The sequence below is a fragment of the Trichosurus vulpecula genome, chromosome 3 (genome assembly GCF_011100635.1).
Source record: "Trichosurus vulpecula isolate mTriVul1 chromosome 3, mTriVul1.pri, whole genome shotgun sequence".
Classification (NCBI taxonomy): domain Eukaryota; kingdom Metazoa; phylum Chordata; class Mammalia; order Diprotodontia; family Phalangeridae; genus Trichosurus; species Trichosurus vulpecula.
The window spans coordinates 179,000,348-179,015,957 of record NC_050575.1 but is presented as its reverse complement, the minus strand read 5'-3'; the positions used below and the strand labels follow the sequence as shown (position 1 = coordinate 179,015,957).

General features: G+C 37.6%; 1 protein-coding gene across 2 annotated transcripts in view; it reads right to left on the bottom strand.

Moving 5' to 3' along the window:
• Positions 1–535: 535 nt before the first annotated feature.
• The window catches only part of ZBTB46 (zinc finger and BTB domain containing 46), a 135,130-nt gene continuing 120,055 nt past the window's right edge, over positions 536–15,610 (bottom strand). For both annotated transcript variants that reach the window (XM_036751197.1, XM_036751196.1), the window contains exons 4-6: positions 3,029–3,201; positions 2,065–2,113; positions 536–1,971 (exon numbers count right to left, since the gene is read on the bottom strand). In XM_036751197.1, coding sequence (XP_036607092.1) covers positions 1,415–1,971; positions 2,065–2,113; positions 3,029–3,201 — 779 coding nt within the window. In that variant the 3' untranslated portion in view covers positions 536–1,414. The remainder of the gene's footprint in view (positions 1,972–2,064; positions 2,114–3,028; positions 3,202–15,610) is intronic.

The window sequence follows — 15,610 nt, the reverse complement described above, 5'->3', positions numbered from 1 at the left end:
TACCCCATGGTCATTTTTGCTCAAATAGTGCAATAAATTGGAACAAGTACAAAGAAAAGAACCTGCTTTAAAAAAAAAAGCCAAGCCCTCCCCTCCCCCTCACTCTCAGGCAATCTCTCTATGCCATTAGTTGCAAGAAAGACCTGAGCTCAGAAAACAGATATTCCATAGAGTCTGAATTTGACAGCCCAGGGATCATGGCATAAATTAAAACTCTGGGCCTCAAGGTCAGGTTTTAGAAAGATCTTCCTACACAGGCAGGGATGCAGTGAGTAAGAGTTTTGGTACTTGGATTTAGGAAGACTTGAGTTCAATTCCTGCCATAGACACTACTAACTGTGTGACCCTGGGCAAGTCATTTAACCTTTCTCAGCCTGTGTTTCCTCATCCTATAAAATGGGGATAATAAAAGCACTTACCTAACAGGGTTATTTTGAGAATTAAATAAGATAACGTGTACAGTGCTTTATAAACTTAAAGCTAGTTATCATCATCATAGATCTGGTCAAGGTGAGAAAAGAAAGAGGGAGGAAGGGAAAGGAAGAGAGTTTGATAATGTGAACAGGAAGGAGAAATTGAAGGAAAGAGAGAAAGAAGTATATATTGGAAGTGGTAGGGAAAGACAACCAGGTCTAATGGTATCCTAACCCCCTTGAAAAATGCACATACACACACCAATTTATACTGGCTTTAACCTGCTTAGTTTTTTCTAGGGTTCCCCTGTACTACGGAGGCTGTTTTTAGCAAAATGTAAACCATTACCCTGGACTCCTTCCAGTCTCTAAGGATATGCAATTTCTGTTTTAAATGAACAGGACAATGATTTAATAGAACCATAGCTAACGAAAAATAGAACCCAAAGAACACAGGGCATTCAAAACCATTATTAGAAATATTCTGATATGAGTAGTTTAGGAAGGACTTTTGGTTCTTAATAGGTCTTCTCAGTCATAACAGTCAGACATCATTGCCAATAATATCTTCAAATACAAAGGGTATCTCGTGTATCAATACATTCACAAAATCAATACACTTTGGTTATATTCCACTCTCCTGGTTTTCCAGAATATGATGGGACTTTAATTACAAAGATCAAAGGGACTGGGCTCCACCCCACCCACTGCAGCTGATGTCACATTCTCAGTTCCTTCTAGCCGTGTCCAACCTTAACAAAGTAGCTTGGCTGAAGATCCTAGCTGATTGTTATTCAATTTAAACTCAGGCATCTGGAGCCAAAGAAGCTCCTGATCCACCATGTGAGTATTGATTGTCTTCCCTTAATGGTAAACCTGGTTCAGCTGAATATAAGGTTGCAAAATGGAAGGCTAATCATTTAAAAGAAATAAGTCAAGCTTCAGGTCCATCTCCCACCAGACTTGCTATTTTCTGACTTCCCCTTTCATCATTTTGTTAGTCAACTACTTTCCTCATCTGGTTCTATGATATCCGAAAGCTCTTCTGTCACTGCCTGGGAAGGGCCCACGTAGCATACTTTGACATGGGTGGTAAGGTTTTTCTGGGTACCAAAACCCTTGCCACAGAAGAGACACATAAAAGAACGTTCTCTTGAGTGCACTGATAAAAGGTGTCGGTTCAGGTCTGTCTTGTCCCGAAATAACTTTAAGCAGCAAGAGCACTGCATCTTCTTGTGGTTGCAGTGAATTGTTTTTTCATGTCTATCCATATTGGACTTCAAGGTGAAGCTGGCTGGGCACCTGGAACACTGGAAACGGTCAAGCTGACCTGGCTGTGCATTATCAGCCAAACTAGTGATGAGAGGTCGAGAATAATCATTCAAGTCAATTGGGAGAAACATAGAAAAGGCATGTTTCTGGATGTGCTCCCTTAGCTTTCCTGGACTGGCCAGAACCCTCCCACAGAAGCCACACAGTGTCCTCTGATTCAAGCCAGGATCAAGATAGAGGGTTTTGCTGTTTAAACAGACATCTTCGGATCTTGATGCACTTAGATCTAAAACCAGAAATACATAAGTTAGAAACTCCCAGGGCACAATTAAAATGGAACTGTAGAAATAAATGAGTTTTATCCTGACCTCCCATTTACCTGTGTCAGTGTCCAGTTGCCACATGGTGAAAAGCCTGTTACAGGTGGCCTGTGAATAAAGAGTACAATTAATTTTGAATGAACTCATACAAGAACCAAACATTAAGTGTTAATAGTAGGCAGAAATTTCCCGCCAAAGCTATGGTTTGTTTTGAGAAGGAGCATTTTAGAGAATGTCTAACTCGTGCCTATCAGTTGTTTTCAAGATCAAAATTATGTTACTAAGGTTTTTTTTGGAAAATGATTTTTTTCTTGAAGAGATACATACATCGAATAAGGACTCATATTTCATAGATTCCCTTACATAATGTATCTGCTCAACATTTATTTTATAAATGAAAGCTGTCTTTGTAAACTGTGTTGTACCACGGTCTGGCAGATTGTGACCCCCTCTACGGGGTACAGCAGATCACAAATAATGGCTTATTTGTTAGAAACATAACATTATCCTGTCTCTGTAAAAAAAAAAGTCTTAAAATATCTGATCATATTTCATTTTTAAGAGATGAGATTTTCATTTATTATAAAATGTCACCAATTGCTCCACTGCTTAGATATTTCATATTGGTGAAAGAACCTTTCTTCTCAGCTTAAATTAAATTTTAAAATTACACGAATAGTAAGGATCAATTCAACTTCAGATCACATAATAGTGTAATAATTAGTTAACAATTTAAAATACAGAACTGTAGCTATGTTTTCTACCAGAACCTGATTTAAGAGGGAGAAAAGAGAAGTGCAGAGAGGTTAGCTGTGTAATAAGATAATATGATTTAAGACATTATTTTAAAATTAAGTCAAGGAACATATCCAAGTAATGGTTTTAATCTGTTTAATCTGATGCTATACGTTTAAAATTTGCTAGTCAGATAAATACCAAAACTATATAGCAGACATGTCTGTTTGTACTCAGCTTGTAAAAGAAACCCAGTGCTAAAAACCATGGCTATCTTTTTACTCTTACCTGAGCTGAAGGAGGCATCTCTCCCTTGATCATAGTTTCTGGTGACATTTCACCAGAATGGTAGATCCCAGGGGGGCTCTGATTGGAAAGGTGTGATGAAGGCAGCTGGGGAGATGATGCTTCCACTTTGCTATCAAATTCGCCCCATGAACGATTCAAGTTGGTGCCAGGCCCTGGGGAACACAGGAAACGAGTCTCACCCACGTGAACTAGCACCAGCTGGTGGTTTTTTAAAAGGCCCTGAAAGGCACCGAATGAGCACTTGTAGTTTTATCTTCTTTCAGTGGGAGGGAGCACAGCAGTGCACTGATGGCAGGGTTTTTGTTGGAGGTGGGGTTTTGGATTACTTTAATCAGCTTGCCCACCCAAAATGCCAGTTGTCTCTGCATAGGTTGTCTGGGTTGGGGGTTTCTCTCTCACAGCAGCAAAATGGTCACTAAAGAGAGTTATAGCACAGAAAGTTGCACAGCACTGGAAAAACATGAGTACAATTATTTTTTCTTGATTTTAGAAAAATTACCTTTTAAAGTACTTCAAATCTGATACTCAGTTATAAGTACCCTGAGATGTCTATCAAATTATGTTGTACAGAAAAGTTGATTTATAATGCTGGTATAAAATCTATTATTTTTAGATTTATTTAAAAAATGGTAACGAAGACAAAATCTTCCCAACCCTAAACAAACAAAAACACATCTGTTTCTCACACACCCAAAAGGATTTCATCCAGAAATCATTTCTAAATACTCATGTTTTTTTGGTGTCTTGGAGAAAAGAGGATTGAGAGGAGGGGGCCCACACACACAAATGGTGTAACTGCTTTGCTGGTTTTCTCAACCAGCTATAGCCAGAATTATGCTAATGATATGAAAAATCCTTGATAATGCCTTTAGAAATTTTTTTCCTCTACAGAACAAAAGTGAACTTGGCATATTTTCATATCCAATTAAGGCAGGAAAGTCAGGCACATTATTCAAATCAAGTTAAGAGACACCTTCTATAAATATTTTGGGATATGCTTACTCTTTTAGAAAAATAGTTTTGAAAAAGAATGACTCCATGGACCAATCACAAACCAAACTGTCAAAGTTTTTCCAACTAATTAATAACTTCCCAGAGAGCTTGTATAGCTAGAAGACAACCCTTTACCCTCGTATCATACCATTCTGTACCAGTACAAGTCACACATGATATACTGTGGATCTGTGACTTGATGAATATGGTTAATTTTGCCCCAACAAGCTTTCTCAACCTGTGTGGTTCTTGTTCATGTTATCCCAGAAACATTTCACAGCACCTGCCCGACACAAAAGTATCTAAGGACCTCCGAATGTCTGAATTCAGTTTGTTATAATATACCCCATTCAGTGGGGATGTTTCCTTTTTAGTTTGTTACATGAAACAAAACTATTGCTCTTGGTCTCAGTGATTTGACTAGAACTTAACTTGTGACAAGATCCTCAAATGACCACTATACATACATAAACAGAATTCATGGTAAGATTATGTTTTTAAGGAGAAAGGTAGTATTTTGTAGCGTTTTTGCTTTGTTGTTGTTCAGTCATGTCAGTCATGTCCGACTCTTTGTGACCCCATTTAGAGTTTTCTTGGCAGAGATATTGGAGTGGTTTGCCATTTCCTTCCCCAGCTCATTTACAGATGAGGAAACTAAGGCAAGCAGGGTTAAGTGACTTGCCCAGGGTCACACAGCTAGTTAAGTGTCTAAAGCCAGATTCGAGCCCAGGTCTTCCTGACTTCAGGCCTGCCACTTTACCCACTGCATCACTGAGTGTTTCAACTAAACATGTTTTTAATATTAACTTCTGAAGGTTAGGATGTCAGCTCATGGAAATCAACAGTCAAATTAAATGATAAATGCATACGACCTTCTTACAGTGGATTGGTTAGTGATTGATGATCTGTTGCTGCTTTCAATTATTAAGTAAACCACAAACCTTTGACTACAACGACCAAATCAATGGGCTTACTGTGTGCTTACCCACAAGAAAATCAAACTACAGCAGTTTCTAAAAATTCTCCGAATGACTCAGAGTAGACCTCTAATACGCAATTGCTCTGTACCATCAGTGACATTAGTCACATACTTTACTGTTATCTAAATTAAAATATTTAAAGCCTCATCTTACAAAGCTGGCATAGATTGACACTGTTTATGCTACAATAATACAATCCCTTTCCCCCACTCCACCCCCCCCAACTCCCACAGTGTTTCTCTGTCTCTCTCTATAAAATCATTAGGGCTCGGGAATTCTGACAAGAAGAAAAATGCTATATGTGCCTTGATTGTATTAACCCAATACCAGTCAAGCATTAAGGTTAGTGGTTGTGTCTTCTTCCCTATATTCCATATCTTTAGTGGTCTGTTAAAAATATCAATGGGAAGCCAAATGTGCCTAATCCTTGATGATAGTAATGATGATAACAAGGAGAAACACAACCATGTGTCAAATGCTGTCCATACTAACAAACTTTGTAAGACTACAAATCACATTACTGCCAAGTAAACACTAGGGAAGGGAAGGCATAAAGGTTAGGGGAGTAGAAGGACATTAACGGGCATTTTCAAAGTAGACAATGTCAAACAACAGGAATATAGAGAACCAAGTTCTACATTTATAGTTATCATAGAGAATGTATAAGTTAATTCTGCAGGCAGGATCTTTCACTATTAATTCATCGTTTCTGGTATTATTAAAGAAATGTAAATTTGTCTATGACTTTTTTAAAAAGCAGTTTCAGGAAAGCTCTGTAGAGGAAAGAATTTATACACACACACACACACAAACATACAAATGTATAAATTTCTACAGCAAAAGTTAAGATGTTTCTTATTCAGACTCAGAATTGAATTCGTCAGGCATTTTCATGGTTTGAATCAGAATAATATATTCAACTCACCCTAGACCACAGACAAGTATTCCATTTTTTAACGACATTCTGGAGAGATTTTCATAATCTCCCTTACTAATAATCTATCTTACTGATTAACAATCTGAACTATGTTCTTCCAACCAACTAATTTGTAATAACTTTCCACAAATGCCATGGAGTATCTTATCAAATACAAAAGTGCCCAAGGAGCACTGAGTTCCTAAACTTGAACTCTTCTGACATTATTGTACTCAATAGGGATGTTAATTCTTAGTATCTGTGAAACCAAATATTGTATAAAGCCAAACTACAAAAATGTAGATATAATAATGTGCTTTTAGTACATGAAGATAACATTCCTGACCCATCACGATCCCACATGTGTTGGTTTTATAGTGTTGCTTTTATAGTGGTGAAAATACCTTTGTTTTAAGACAGCCACACTCTTCTCCAGGTGATCAATAGCACACTTTTAAAAAAATAACTAGTCAGGCTTTGGACATAGAAGAAAGCAAATGGAACCACTCTTTATGGGATTTGAACCTGATACTTCAGTCTCATTGGCACTGTGTTAATGAGTGTGGCAGAATGGAGAAACAGGAAAAGCTCTGAATTTAGAATGACAGCACTCAGTTTTTTAAAATCCTGGCTTTGCTACTTAAAACTTGGGTAAATCATTCCACCTCTTTGGCATCACTTTCCTTATATGTAAAATGAGGGAGATGGGCTGAATTACTTCTAAGGTTCCTTCCAGCCCAAAAGCTGCTACAAGGAATGCTGTTTTGTGGGTTACGATTTTAATGAATCCTCCCTTGTGGTAGGTGACAATTCTATTACTGAATCATCAATGCCAAACACCAGGATTGAAAATACTCAAATTTTGAGATGTAAAATAATAGTATTCAATAGGACTGAACAGTTTTTTTCTTTGATATATTATAGTGTAGAACCTTCTAGGCATTGTTGTAATATACAATTCTTCAGGAAGTTTTCATTAAAGTACAATGCAATACTGAAATGCTTTAAAGGACACAACCCTCCTCCCACCCCCCAAAATGTGAAAGTTTCTTTTTTTCTATCTGGAACTGTGATTTTAGAGAAGGGAATTCTTGGTGAGAAAACCCCTGTCATCAGTGCAAATCAGCAGCTTAATAGGTACCAAACTAAAAACAATTTTTTTCTTGATCTCTAGAGCAAGAGGTATTATGAGGTATTATGTGTAAAACAAACTACCTTCCCCCACCAAATAATAAGGCAGAAGGCACAAAAACTAAAACTCTTCTGGTGATGGGGCAGGATTTTAAACAAATCAGTGTATTTTCTAGAAGAAGAAACCCAGAATTTTACTTTCAATTTTCAGTAACTTAAGGAGGTCCCAGAAGTTTTTCAACTTTAAGTCTTTTTTTTTTTTAGTTTTCAACATTCAGTTTTATGAGATTTTGAGTTCCAAAATTAACTTAAAGTCTTAAAGAGCTGCCTGGGATCACAGAGAGGTAAAGTGATTTTCCCAAGATTACACAGTCTGTGTTAGAGGCAAGACTTAAAGGTCCTTCTTGATTCCAAGAGTGGACCTCTACCTGAAATTCCATGCTAATCCTACATATGAAAATATATATTAAAATTCAATAATCTAAGGAAAGTAGGTTTACTTAAAATCTTTCCAACTTTAAATTACCATTGCTTCTATCCATAGAAAGCCTCTAGAAGCAAAATATTTAATGTTAAGTCTGAATGAGAAAAATTCTCATGATGCTTTTTCACAGTATACTTCAATGAAACTGCTAACATGTAATCTGCACTAATAGCTAAGATGACAAAGTTTATAAACAGCAAGAACCAAACTCAGATGAGCCAAGAATCAAAGAACAGTGCTGTATTCTGAATACACCAAAGAAAAGGCTTCTGGCAGTTCAACCATAAAAGCAACCATAAAAACTAGAACCCTGCTTGATGTCATACTTTGGAAAATGCGATTAAGCACCACCACCACCCCCCAAAAAAAAAAAACAATTTCACTGTCAAATTCTAAAAATCCTTCTCTTACAGGTATACATACACATGAGACAAAGGGGACTGACATATCATGCAAACTATCTGATATGTGCTTAGACTACTTTGAAATTAAATTTTATTGCTCATAGTTTACCTTGCAAAACAGACTGCCAAGTGTTAAAACTCATTGAAAGTATTAGGAAAATCCTTTTCAGAAAATAAATGGAGAACTCAAGTTATAAAAATAGGACCATCAAGACATGTCGATAAATCAAATGAATAAAAATGAGTTAATGAATTTTATTAGAATCAGAATCTCAGTTTAGAAATCAATTTGGAACTAGGGTTACCAAACTGTGCATAAACCCTTAGACCCAGGATACCCCTACCAAGCCTATATCCCCAAGGATATCAAAGAAAGAGGAGAGGAATCTATGGACAGAAATACTTACACTAGCTCTTTTCATGGTAACCAAAAATTGGAGATTTAGGGTATAGCTTCCTATTGGGGAATGGCTAAACATATCGTGGCAAAAGAATCTAATGGATTCTTATTACGCCACAAGAAATGATGAAACGGACAATTTTGGAGAAAAGTGGGAAGACTTTCATGAAATGATGAAGTAGTGAGGTGAACAGAAATAGAAGAACAATTTATATGGTAACATAAATATAGAGAAAAGCAACTTTGAAAGATTTTAGATCTCTGATCAATGCACGGATAAAATGAATCCAAAAGAATGAAAACGAAACGTACCATTCACCTCACAACAGAGGGGTGATTAACTTAAAATGTAGAAAGAGACATACATTTTCTGACATCACTAACATGGGAATTTGTTTTACAAGACTATGTTGTTATGTACCAAAAGATTTGTTTTTTCAAGTTAAAAAAAATGCTCCACTGAAGTAAGGGGGTTAGTGGGAGGAAATTTTTAAAAAAATAATAATCACAGAACTTTGGTGCTACAAGGGACTTTAGAGATTATCTCAAGCTCTTATTTTTTTTTTTAAGATGAGGAAATTAAAGTGTAGAAGGTGAAGTGACTTGCCCAAGATCCCAGTGAATGAATGTTAGACCTGGAACTAAAGCTGAATGTCTTACTGATATGAACCAGTTTATATTATACTTATTCCACATCTAATTATCTCATGGTATTTTGTTGTTTGCCTTTTCCCTAAACAAAGAGTCTGAATGAAAACATTAGTGGAAAGCCAATAACTATACACATAAAAATTTGGGGTGTATGGGTGTTCAGGGAGCATCTCTAGTTTGAGGGTTTGCTAAGCCCTTTTCAGGGCTGCTCATCTACCTTTTCTGTCCACCTGGTGCTCAACTCTCATCTATGGCTCCAAGAAGCTGCTACATTTTCAAGCTCAAACTCAATGTTATTTTAATTGATAATGATAATTTATTTTTTTAATTCCATACTTTATTATTTAATATTTTTTAGTTTTCAGCGTTGATTTACACAAGATTTTGAGTTACAAATTTTCTCCCCCTTTCTACCCTCTCCCCCACCCCAAGATGGCATATGTTCTGATTACCCTGTTCCCCAGTCAGCCCGCCCCTTCTGTCACCCCACTCCCCTCCCCCCCATTCCTTTTCCCTTTACTTTCTTGTAGGGCAAGGTAGATTTCTATGCCCCCTTGCCTGTATATATTATTTCCCAGTTGCATGCAAAAACAACTTTTTTTTGAGCATCTGCTTTTAAAACTTTGAGTTCCAAATTCTCTCCTCTCTTCCCTCCCCACCCACTCTCTCTAAGAAGGCAAGCAATTCAACATAAGCCACACATTTATCATTATGCAAAACACCCCCATAAATAGTCATGTTGTGAAAGACTAACTATATTTCCCTCCATCCTATCCTGTCCCCCTTTATTCAATTTTCTCCCTTGACCCTAGCCCTTTTCAAAAGTGCATGCTTTTGATTACTTCTTCCCCCATCTGCCCTCCCTTCTATGGTCCCCCCTTTTTATCCCCTTCCCCCTACTCTCATGTGGGGAAAGATATCCAATTGAGTGTGTATGTTATTCCCTCCTCAATTCAAATCCAATGAGAGCAAGATTCACTCATTCCCCTTCACCTGCCCCTCTTCCCTTCCAATGAACTGTTTTTTATTGCCACTTTTATGTGAGATAATTTACCCCACTCTATCTTTCCCTTTCTCCCTCTCTCAATACATTCCTCTCTCATCCTTAATTTTCTTTTATTTTTTTAGATATCATCCCTTCATATTCAACTCACCCTGTGCCCGCCCTCCCTCTGTGTGTGTGTGTATATATATATACACACACACACACACACACATACACACATGCACACACACACACATATTGTATCTATTTATCTATCTATCTGTATATCTGTATGTATATTCCCTTCAACTACCCTAATACTGAGAAAGGTCTCACATATTACACACATCATCTTTGCATGTAGGAATGTAAACAAAACAGTTCCACTTTAGTAAGTCCCTTATGAATTCTCTTTCTTGTTTACCTTTTAATGCTTCTCTCGATTCTTGTTTTTGAAAGTCAAATTTTCTATTCAGCTCTGGTCTTTTCACTGAGAAAGCTTGAAAGTCCTCTATTTTATTGAAAATCCATATTTTGTCTTGGAGCACTATACTCAGTTTTACTGGGTAGGTGATTCTTAGTTTTAATCCTAACTCCTTTGACCTCTGGAATATCATATTCCAAGCCCTTCGATCACTTAATGTGGAAGGTGCTAGATCTTGTGTTATCTTGATTGTGTTTTCACAATACTCAAATTGTTTCTTTATGGCTGCTTGCAGTATTTTCTCTTTGACCTGGGAATTCTGGAGTTTGGCAACAATATTCCTAAGAGTTTTCTTTTTGGGATCTTTTTCAGGAGGTGATTGTTGGATTCTTTCCATTTCTATTTTACCCTCTGGCTCTAGAATATCAGGGCAGTTCTCCTTGATAATTTCTTGAAAGATGATATCTAGGCTCTTTTTTTGATCATGGCTTTCAGGTAGTCCAATAATTTTTAAATTATTTCTCTTGGATCTATTGTCCAGGTCAATGGTTTTTCCAATGAGATATTTCACATTGTCTTCCATTTTTTCATTCCTTTGGTTTTGTTTTATAATTTCTTGATTTCTCATAAAGTCACTAGCTTCTACTTGCTCCAGTCTCATTTTTAAGGTAGTATTTTCTTCAGTGGTCTTTTGGACCTCCTTTTCCATTTGGATAATTCTGCCTTTCAAGGCATTCTTCTCCTCATTGACTCTTTGGAGCTCTTTTGCCATTTAAGTTAGTCTATTTTTTAAGGTGTTATTTTCTTCAGTATTTTTTGGGTCTCCTTTAGCAAGTCATTGACTTGTTTTTCATGATTTTCCTGCATCACTCTCATTTTTCTTCCCAACTTTTCCTCTACTTCTCTTACTTGCTTTTCCAAATCCTCTTGAGCTCTTCCATGGCCTGAGACCAATTCATATTTTTCTTGGAGGCTTTTGATGTAGGCTCTTTGACTTTGTTAACTTCTTTCGGCTGTATGTTTTGATCTTCTTCATCACCAAAAAAAGATTCCAAAGTCTGAGTGTGAATCTGAGACTGTTTTTGCTGCCTGTTCATGTTGCCAGCCAACTACTTGACCCTTGAGTTTTTCGTCAGGGTATGACTGCTTGTAGAGTAGAGAGTACTTTGTCCCAAGCTTGAGGGGCTGCGCTGCTGTTTTCAGAGCTCCTTCTACACAGCAAACTCTGCCACGCCAGCACTCTTCCTCCCCCAAGAACTGCCAACCTGGACCATGACCCAGATTCAAGCAGGCTCTGCACTCCTGCTCTGATCCACCACTTAATTCCTCCCACCAGGTGGGCTTGGGGCCAGAAGCAACCATAGCTGGAGCTCTGGAAGTAGGCCCAGAGCTGCACCACTTCTGCGCCCCTGGGGCTGGGGCCCACTGCGAACTCCTCTCACTTTGATCTAGCAGTTTTTCCACTAACCTTTTCTGTTGTCTTTGGTGTTTGTGGGTTGAGAAGTCTGGTAACTGCCACAGCTCAATGATTCAGGGACCTACCACCTGTTCCACCCACCTCCTGGTCTGGTTGGTCCTGATGTGGCCCATGATGGCTTTTGCTCTGCTCCCAGCTCTGTGTGATAGACCCTTCCCAGAGACCATCCAGGCTGTCCTGGGCTGGAGCCCTGCTTCCCTTTGCTATCTAGTGGGTTCTTCAGCTCTTGAATTTGTTCAGAGACATTTTTTACAGGTGTTTGGAGGGACCTGGGGGAGAGCTTAAGCAAGTCCCTGCTTTCTAGCTGCCATCTTGGCTCCACCCCTCATAATGATAATTTATAATCAATAATGTCTTTATATGCTGAAAGTAAAAGTTATGCCCTCCCATTTTTTTATTAATTTAATATCAAGTACTACCTTTTATTATCATTCTACTCTAGCCTCTCTTGAAAACATTTCCAAACACTCTAGAAATAAAGATTAGGGTTTTGGGTTTTTTTTTCCCATGTAGAATATGTCCAGGAGCTGCCTGGTGAAAGGTTAACAAAACTATATTTGAGATGAGGCTTTTGATAATGTCTCATTTGAACATTATTGGTTGAGTTGTAGTCATACATCTGAGACATATCCTTGGACTTAGACCAGGGCTGCCCAACCTTGGGTTTTTATTGAAACAATAGACAATATATTTTGATTTGCCATTTTAGTGAGAGCTCTGCGGTAGCTTGGCTTCGTTTACTAAAGCATTTATGTAAATTTCTATGCTTGTAGGCAGGCTGCATAAATCGTACTGCACCGCAAAATGCTGGCCGCATTTTGGATAGCCCTGAACTCAGACTCTAAGAGAAATGAGAAGGGATTCAAAAACTAAGTCCTCGTTCCCTAGAAGGAAGCCTGTGTATCTGTGAAGACCTTCTCAGGAATCACAGAACCACAGGGATGGCAGTGGCCAAAAGCAGCTTCAGAACAATAGGGAAGTTCTAGAAAAGTGGAAGAATTCTGAAACAAGCTTCATGTAGACAATCCCAAGTTGTTGGAATAAGTAGAGGGGGTGGAGGGAGGATCTAGGACTAAGTAGGAGCTGGGGCTGAGGAGTAGCAATCCAAAATCTTGCCTTCCTCTTCTACTATGAGTTATGTGACCCGTACACATTGGGGAAAAGGGCTTGATTCTCTAGTGATCCTCAGTTATTTTCTCTAATGAGAGAGCCTAAGAATGAGTATAGTGCTAGATCTCTGGTGTAAGTGGGACTCACTGGTGGAAGTAGGGGAGGGATTGACTTTTTGGCAACCCCAAGTGCCTGCCCTCTTTTATTTTGGTGGGGGGAGGGTCAATCAGAGTGCTTTCGTAGGGAAAACGGAAGGTCTAACAGAGAGGGAGGGAAAATTGTCTTGACTGGTTATGGACTTGGGTATAAGGCCATTCTCATTTTTGTACAAGTTTTGTAAAAAGTTATGTTAAATAAAGGCTGTTCTATATTCAATATATTGTTAACTGGAGTGCTTGCAAAGAAACTGAGAGCCCTTTGATTTTTCCCATATGAACCTAGACACAAGCTATATTTTTATGTTCCTAGGATGAATCCTCTGGAAGGGAATAAAATGAGTCAAATTCCAATGTTCTCAGAGAAGACTCTCAGTGGTGACACAATCCAAGAAGTGGTTTGTGAAACACTTTCCAGACTGATCCTGGTCTATGCAGAGCCAGAGCTTTGGTTCTGATTCAGAGGGCACAGAGAGCTTTGTGTTTTCTCTTTTTAACCTTCATTTCCAATGCATCTTGGATAGGTATGAAGAGAAAGATGAAATGAAATAATCTAGTAATAAGTTTTAATTGTAGCTCACCAAGTTCTGTTCTCCCAGGCTTAAAATCCATTAGAAAAAAAGGCTAAGATATACAACTGTTAGTCTAACATATTGTATATCTTATAACACTGATGCTGCTAGGTAAAGTAGATCTAAAAGCTACATAGCACAATTAAAGAGTTTTTCTTTCAAATTTTCTATTATTTCCAAGAAAAATTTTTTTTCCTTTACTTCCTCTTTTCTCAACAAGGTCATCACTATCAAGCAGCCACAGTCTGGCCTCTTGTAGTAAACAGAGATATGTAAATAAAGTGATAATATGGGTTGAAAGAATCAGTTGCACAAATACCAGATGAGGAAAACAACTAACTTGTTACTGTTGCTAGTCATATAAATACCAAATTAATCTAAAAGTTTGGAAGGACTATAAACTTAATGTGCATTAGAAGTACAATAGCCAAAAGCCAAATCAAACCAAAAACACCTCCAATTTTATCTCAGGCTACATTGATTGAAACATGGTATTCAGAACAAGGATAAGTACATCTGTACTCTAGACCAAGACTGTCCAAAATGAGCTTGCAGTGCGATTTATGCGGCCTGACTACAAGCATAGGAATTTACATAAATGCTTTAGTAAATGAAGCTGAGCTACCACAGAGCTGTCACTAAAATGGCAAGTCAAAAAATATTGTCTATTGTTTCAATAAAAACCTAAGGTTGGACAGCCCTGCTCTAGACCCATTATGGAATTCTATTTTCTTTTTTCATTTCTGGAAGCCAAATTTTCAGAAGGACATAAAAAACCTATATTATGTTCAAAGGAAGAACAAACAAGGTGGGCAACTTGAAACCATGTGAGATGAGAACTGAGGGATGTTTAACGTGAAGAATTGAAGATTCAGGGGAGACAGTTGTCTTAAAGTATTTGAAGAACTGTCACACAGAAGAAAGAGAAGACTCGTCCAATTTAGCTCCAGAGGGTAGAATCAAGAGCAATGAGTACAAGTTATAGAAAGGAATATTTTCATTCTATGTAAATAAAAATGTCCTAACAACTAGGGCTATCCCAAAGTAGAATGGGTTGCCTAGGGAGGGAGTGACCTCCTCACTAAAGTCATCAAGCAAAGGTTGGATAACAACTTGTTATGGATGCAGAAGCAACTCATTCCTGTTCAGATATGGGGTGGACTCCATGGCCTTTCTTAGATCCCTTCCAATGCTGAGATTCTGGGGAACTATGAAAAAAAATGAAGGAAAGAAGGAAGAAATGACAGGTCAAGGGCTATTTAAATGAAAGCTAAAAGATGTATAAAAACTCTGTTAGTTTATTACAGTTTGCTTTGTAGAAAACTACATAAAAATCCCTGAAATTATTTCTGCGTTATCAGTGCTTTCTGAAAAAAAGGCAACTAATTCCCTTGCTCTATAACTCTACTTTTTAAATTTGATTATACCCTCTTTATTTAAGATGATTTGGGGAAGTGTATTTTCAAAGGATAAGTTTAACAAGAATGTTTCCCCCCAAATCTTATAAATTATTATAGGCAGTAGTCCCTGATTTACAAATAAACTATAAATAATAAATTTATTTTAATACAATAAATGGCCTTTACACTCCCTTTCTCTCTCTCACACACACATGCACACACTTCTGAGAACTGTTATGAAGAAAAAACTTGGATTTTTAGAAATAGAGTATAAGAAGTACAGAAGTAAAGAATGAGAAGAAATTATAAAAAGAACCTAAAGGGACTGATCATAAAGGTAAACTCAGGCAGAACTGTACTGCATATTTGTGTGGCTCCCCTACTGTTTCACTCAGTATATTGCTGGAATGTTTTTTATTTCATTTTGTTAGATTCCATGAAATCCTATTAATTAAGTATTCTTCTGGGTTAATATTCAT